General features: G+C 44.2%; 1 protein-coding gene across 1 annotated transcript in view; it reads right to left on the reverse strand.

The window, feature by feature from the left end:
* Window positions 1-5,513: 5,513 nt before the first annotated feature.
* The window catches only part of HAUS4 (HAUS augmin-like complex, subunit 4), an 11,532-nt gene continuing 9,908 nt past the window's right edge, over window positions 5,514-7,137 (reverse strand). Inside the window, exons 7-9 of the mRNA XM_006883302.1 lie at window positions 6,251-6,381; window positions 5,829-5,897; window positions 5,514-5,697 (exon numbers count right to left, since the gene is read on the reverse strand). Coding sequence (XP_006883364.1) covers window positions 5,514-5,697; window positions 5,829-5,897; window positions 6,251-6,381 — 384 coding nt within the window. The remainder of the gene's footprint in view (window positions 5,698-5,828; window positions 5,898-6,250; window positions 6,382-7,137) is intronic.

Raw genomic sequence — 7,137 nt, forward strand, 5'->3', positions numbered from 1 at the left:
ATCAATATTTATCCCCATTCAGATGCACAAGTTTTGTGGGTCTGGGTTTTTTTTTTAATTTCCATTGATTCATCGTTGCACTTTTCTCCCTCCCAACCCTCCCCCCCAGTACACTACCCTCTTGGAAAAGTAAAAGAAAAATTCTTTCATTGTTTTACAATCCCTCCCCACAGGTCTACTCCACTATGCAGCCTTCACTCTGGACTCCCATCATGACAAAAATACCTAATCACATATCCCTTTTAAAGTTTTCTTCCTCATCTGTTTCAATGTAGTATACATTATTAAACACATCTTTCTCAGTCTCCCTCCAACCCCAATGTCAGTCCTGTTTTACAACAGTGGCATCGTGCAGTATTTGTCCTTTTGTGATTGAGATATTTCACTCAGCATAATGTCCTCCAGGGTCACCCATTTTGATTAATATTGCATGAGTTCCTTGTTTTTCAATGCAGCGTAGTATGCCATTGTGTGAATATGGGTGTGCATATATCTGCTTGGGTAGTAGTTATGGTCTCTTTGCGGTATATTCCCAGTAGTAGAATTGCTGGGTCAAATGGTATCTCTATTTGCAACTTTTTGAGAAAGCGCCATACTGTATGCCTTCCACAGTGGCACAATTTTACACTCCCACCAACAGTGAATAAGAGTTCCAGTTTCTCCACAACCTTGCTAGCATTTGTTGCTTGCTGTTCTGTTAAATTTTGCTACTCTGACTGGGGTGAGGTGATATCTCATAATTGTTTTGATTTGCATCTTTTTTTTTTAAAAAAAAAAAGCAATTTCCCAAAGCTTTATTTAACTGATTCGTTCAAACTGAAGAGGGTTCACTGGCCGTGGGTCTCTGGGCCAAACACCATACACTAGTATACATGCATATACACACACACTCACAGGACTAAATATTTATTATATTTAAGTGAAAAGTAACAGATAATCTTCATATATTTAAAGAGGAGTCCTGGTGGTGCAGGGTTTAAGTGCTCAGCTGCTGAGAAGCTGTCACTTCAAAGCCACGAGCTACCCTGTGGGACAGAGACGAGGCGGTTTGCTCCCCTCAAGAGCTGCAGTCCTGGGAACCCTGCGGGCTATGTCACTCTGGCCTGCACCACCACCACGAGTCGCCTCTGTCTGAAGAGGACTCCTAGGGGTACACTCAACAAAAGGTAGGTGGTTCAAGTTCACCCGCTACTCCCTGGGAAGATGTGGCAGTCGGGCCTTGGAACCGCTGTGGGCCAACTCTACCCTGTCTTGTAGGTTCATTAGGAGTTCACACCAACTTGATGGCAACGAGTCTGGCTGTATAACGTCTCTCTTTAAAAAGTCTGCAGGTGGTGCAAATGGTTAGTGTGCCTGGCTGCTAACTGAAGGAAGGGAGGTTTTGTTTTTTTTTCTTTTTTTTTAGGAAGGGAGGTTTTAATCCAGCCAGAGGCAGGCCAGTCTGGGGATGCAACTCGGCCAGTAGAAACCCTGTGGGGTGCAGCTCTACGCCAACACCAGACTGCCAGGAGTCGGCGCCGGCCTGCCAGAAACTGAGGGGAGCAGAGGCTTATCTAGGTATACACACACTTAACGGGGGCTGATGCATGCTTATTGTGGGTATACAGCACAGCCAAGGGGGGGGAGAGATCCAAATCAGGGGACACTAATAGTCTTGCAGAGGAAAGGGGTTCACATGTTCAGGGCTGGGCAGGAAGAGGGGATCTGAACACACGTGAATGAAGGAACCAAAGGAGGTGAGGCACCAGGCACAGCAGCGCAGGCCATTCAGAGACAACCTGTGTGCTGGGCAGAGGGAAGCAATCTAATCAGAGACGGCGTAAAACAAAGCCTCTTCCACCAGCTGCCAGAAATCGCTGTTGGTCTGTATTTCCCAACACCAATTAATACAGACTGGAGTGGGAGCTGAAGGGGAGGGCCCACAAAGTAGTAAGGGGGTACATGCCAAAGCAGAGGCTGGATGGACATGGCTTAGTGGACATCTGGGAGCCCAAGGCCACCATTCTGCCTGTCCCTTCCCTGGGGCGGTGCTCCCCAGGGCAGTGCCAGCCCCTGGAGCCAAGACCACTGTCGGCAGCAGCCCTCCTCCTTCACGTCAAAGTGCTCTGCTTCAAAAGCAGAATGAAAGTAAGAAGGCATCCCAGCTGCTGTCAACCCCTCAGTCTCACTCAAACACAAATGCCACGTGACAGGAGCATGGGCTCCACCAGGTGCTCACAGGACTCACCTAGGGTAGGGTCAGCACACACTGGCATCTCTCCTCTACCACCCCCCACCCACAAAAAGTAATCCCACACCAGAGGAGAAACTTAGCCCTAACAGAAGGACATCTACGTTATACAATCCTTTTAATACTACACTAACCCTAGGGTGTTAGAAGGCTGTTAGAAACCTCCTGCTACTATGCTAAGCTAGGATATTACAATCCTGCTACATATGCACAGTGTCATCACCCAGGGGCCCTGGGCGCCTTATAGACATTGCTACGTTAGATTCCTCTTCTTGAGGTAGTTCAAAGCCTGGACCTCGCAGATTCACATGCCACCCTCCATTGCTGAGGTTGAGTCCCTATTACCAATATCCTCCCGTCCAGACTAGTGTCCCTTTCTCCCTCAGATCACACAAACGGATCTGACAGCGAGAGAAATAAACACAGAGAAATTACAAATCACAGACTAGAGCGCCAAAAATAAATCCACACACACACACACACCCCACCCTCACCCCCATCTATATACACAAACCCCTGTAACTGGCATCACACTAAATTAAAACTAAACTTAAAGACTAATCTACAAGTTTACCAAAACTACAGGCATTTTACAAAGTACTTGAGAAACAAACAGCTTACAAACTATGGTGGCACAGTATTGGGCAGGGCTTGGTTTTGTTGCAGATGGGATTTGCATCTCTCTTAAAGTTGGGGGTTTTGAACATTTCTTCATGTGCTTGTTGGTCATCTGAATGTCTTCTTTGGTGAAGCTGTTCATATCCTGTGCCCATTTTTCGATTGGATTATTTACCTTTATCTTGTTGTGGTGCTCAAGTATTTTATAAATTCTAGAGATATAAGTCCTTTATCTGATATGTCATTATCATATACTTTTTCCCAGTCTGTGCCTTCCCTTTTTACCCTGTTTGAGAAGTTATTGGGATGTGCCAAGGGATTTGATTCTTAGAAGGTCCCATTCATCTATTTTATCTTCTCCTGGTTGTAGGTATAAATATATATTTTTCTGATACTCTTTGCTTTCAGCCAGGATCCATCTGATATCACCAATGATATCCCTACTGCCAAATCCTCTTCTAAATCCAGCTTAAACATCTACAGTTCCCTGTCTATGTATTATTCTAGCCATGTTTTATTCTCTTCAGCAGTATCATGCTTGCATGTGATAGTAATATTGTTCTATAAGTTCCACTTTCTGCTAGATCACTTTTCCTGGGAATGGGAACAAAATATGTGGATCTCTTCCAGTCAGTCGACCAGGCAGCTGCCCTCCAAATTTTGTCTTCTCAAGCTGCTCTTTGAAATCTTCTGTTCAGCTTTTTTTCCCTTCCTCTTTTCCTTTTTCTTGTTGTGTACCGTCGGATAGGATCCAACTGGCACAGATTACCCCTATGTTTCCAGTGGAGCATCTGGTAGATTTGAACTGCATGCCTAGGGGATTGCAGCACAGCTTCTTTGCCACTAGGCCACCAGAGCTCACTCTGTTCAGTTCTTTTATTTCAATATTTCTTCCCTTTGTCGTTGTTTAAATTATATTATATATGTATATATATGTATACATGTAAGTATATATTACATAATACAGAAAACAAAGGCAAAAAGAAGAAAGACAGCAATGTAAAATGTTGATTTTAGGTTAAGTGTATATGTGTATCATTGTACTTTTCAATTTTTCCATGGCTTTGAAAACTTTCCCTAAAACATGTTGGGGAAAAAGATAAAAATGAAGCAGTATCAATGTTTCTAATTTTTCCATTAATCTGTATGCTACTTGTTAATTTTGTGGGGGTTAATACTTGGTTATAAATGGCTAAGCAAGCACTATCTGTTGTTGTTGTTGTTTAATGCCGTCGAGTCGTAGACGACTCATAGCGACCCTATGAACGAACAGCCTGAGCACTGTTCATACATAGAGTTTCCGGAGGCAAGCCATTTTGGAAGTGGATGCCGCTCTTGCTTCCAGGCTTGATTTAGTCGGGAAGCTCCAGCCAACACTGTCCACCATGGGTACCCATTACCACGATTGGCACATCACTGTCACAGGCTTCAGCATCACAGCAACCACGAGTTACCTCTGTACAGCAACGCACAGACCAGTGCTATACCACCTAGAAGAATGTTTGACAGGAAGACAATTTGAACCTGGCCGAGGGCCACAGATGACAATCACCCACCTTCGGCTTGGTAGCACAGCTTCCTTCCACTAGGCCAGTGTAGCTCTCTCTTAGCACTATCTACGGGAGAAAAGTTTAAAGTCGAGTCACAGACCTTAATTTTTTTCTTCAAAGTAATCCAAAACCATCAAAATTTTATCTTAACAGCAGAATGCCGTAAGTCAGTCTCCCTAGAACATGCTTAGTAAGCACTGTAGACTCTTTCTAGTAAATATGGTAGAGGCTTCTGTTTCTATTCATGGCCCCCCTCTCTGACACCAGTCAGGGCCTGCTTGTTCTGGAATCTGGTTCCTCAAGGTGCTTTCCTCCCACCCACTTTGATTCTGAAGACTGATGAGCATGCAAGTCTCAAACAACCTGAGGGTTACTGAAGACAAGTAGTTTGTGCCTTGTCATGTAACAGAGCTAGATTCGTGGCTGCTTTATCATAATCACCTCACTGATAGCCACAGTGACAGGACAGTCCCCTACTAGCCTGAGCACCTAGTATTCCTCTGGGAATTACAGTTCAAGAGCAAGTTCTAGATTAAACTCACTTCTGCTTGGAGTAAAGACTAGAAGATTCCAGGTGGCCAAGTAGGTTCTTCTAGTTTTCACCTTTTGTGTAACCAGTGTTGTTCTTACAATGACAATTTACTTTGATATATTATTTACTCATTTCTAGCACTGTACATTCTTTCCCCTTTCCCTGCCCATCTTTGTGGTTTTTCTCCAAATTTTATCCCAAAACTACCTTCTTTCTGAAACCTGAACTTTGGTCTGCTATTTCCCCTCATAGCCTTTAATGTTCTTTTTCCATTTTGCCAAAGGAAAATGACTGAAATCCTAGAAGTACTATTGTTAATTTATTTGAAAGATAATCAAATACAATACAGGGATGATGCTCACAAAGAGCTGTGTAAACATTATATAAATCTGCGACATTCTACAGAAGAGGTACAGTTATAAACAAGAGAAACTTAAAAGGTGTCTAAATGACTGCAGTGTTTTAAGTAAGTGTCCAATACTCCCTTGCAGTGACAGTGGCCACAGGAAGAGCTAGTCCTTTTATCAAGGAGGGAAGGAAGCAGCAACTGTGTGGAAGGTGAGCTTCCTGGACCCCATTATGCTCAGTGGTAGACTTTGTTGAACTCCTGGAGAGCCCAGCGTTTGTTCTCAGTTGCCTGTTTGAGTTCGGTGTACTCTTTCACGAGCCTGTCAAATTCCTCCCCGAGGACCTCATAGGTGTTCAACACCTGCCGAGACTTTTCCATGTCTTGCTCCTGTAGGCGAATGGCCCCCTCCAAACGGTCCCTAAGACCCCAGATACAGAAGGAACAATATTAAGATCTGGCTTCTTAGAGGGCAGACAGGACATACTGAAATGAAAAAGTCTGGAAGAATATAAAAACAAGCTCTGAACAACTATGCCAGTAAGTTCTCACCTAATGAGACGATGAACTTCTACTTTTTCAGCAGTATAAGTGTCAGACAAAATCTTTAGCTCCTCCATCCTGACAGTGGGAACAAAGAAATGTCAAACTGAAGATCCTTGACAGCAGCAGTTAGGAATGAGACATAGTACCTGTCCATGGTCAAGAACAGCCTAAGTAGTGACAGGATAAACAAGGTCAGTCTGAATCCCTAAGCAATTTATCTCACAGTAAGGCACCTATTACAGAAGTCTTTAAAATAAAAGACTAAAGGATATTGAAAGTCTCAGGGTAATCCAAAGACTAACACTACTGTTTGACATTTACTGAATGCCCACAAGGTAGAGGCACATTAAATATGAAAGAGAAAAGGGAAGGATTTGGAGATATGTGTGCAATAGAATTCCTTAGATCTGCAGTGGATCACAGCTCACCTCAGCTTAAGGACCATGGCACTGCACTTGATCTCCAAGTACTGGGCATTGATTCGGTCTAGCTCCGACTGAGTCTTTAGCCGGTGTTCCTGAAGAAGCCTCTGCAGTAAAGCAAGGCACCGGAGAAGTACCTGAGCCCCCAGGGCAGGAGAAAAAGCATACACACAGAAGAAAGAAGACAGACGAAAAGGTCAAAGGAGTCACTGGGTGGTACAATGCTTAATGTATTTGTCAACCAAAAGGGTGGCTGTTCAAGAGATCTCTTGGCTAAGTGATCTTGTTGTTGTTGTTATGTGTCATAGGTCATTTGCAACTCATAGCGACCCTATGTACAATAGCCCTAAACCCTGCTCTATCCTGTACCAATTGCACTACCTCTGACACACCCATCCCGAATACCCCAGTCACTGGAATCAATCCACCTCATAGAGGGCCTTCCCCTCCTGTGCTGTCCCTCCACTCTCCCAAGCATGATGTGCCTCTCCAGGGACCAGTCCCTCCTTACAACATGTCCAAAGTATGTTAGGCGAAGCCTCAGAATCCTTGCCTCCAAGGAGCCTCCTGGTTTAACCCTCTCCAGGATGAATCTGTTTTCCTAGCAGTCCGTGGTATCCTCAATACTCTTCTCCAGCACCACAGCTCCAAGGCATCAATTCTCCTTCTATCCTCCCTAGTCATTGTCCAACTCTCTGATACATAACAATTGATTGCAAAGACCATGGCCTGTATCAGGCGCATCTTAGTCTCCAGAGAGACACAGTTGCTCTTGAGTACTTTAGAGAGGTCCCTAACAGCAGACTTTCCCATTGCGATACGCTTTTTGATTTCCTGACTGCTGGTGCCAAGAGTGTTGACTGTGGAGCCGAGCAAACTGAAGCTGTGGACAA

Source organism: Elephantulus edwardii, unplaced genomic scaffold (assembly GCF_000299155.1).
Source record: "Elephantulus edwardii isolate Elephantulus edwardi_28Jun2011 unplaced genomic scaffold, EleEdw1.0 scaffold00026, whole genome shotgun sequence".
Classification (NCBI taxonomy): domain Eukaryota; kingdom Metazoa; phylum Chordata; class Mammalia; order Macroscelidea; family Macroscelididae; genus Elephantulus; species Elephantulus edwardii.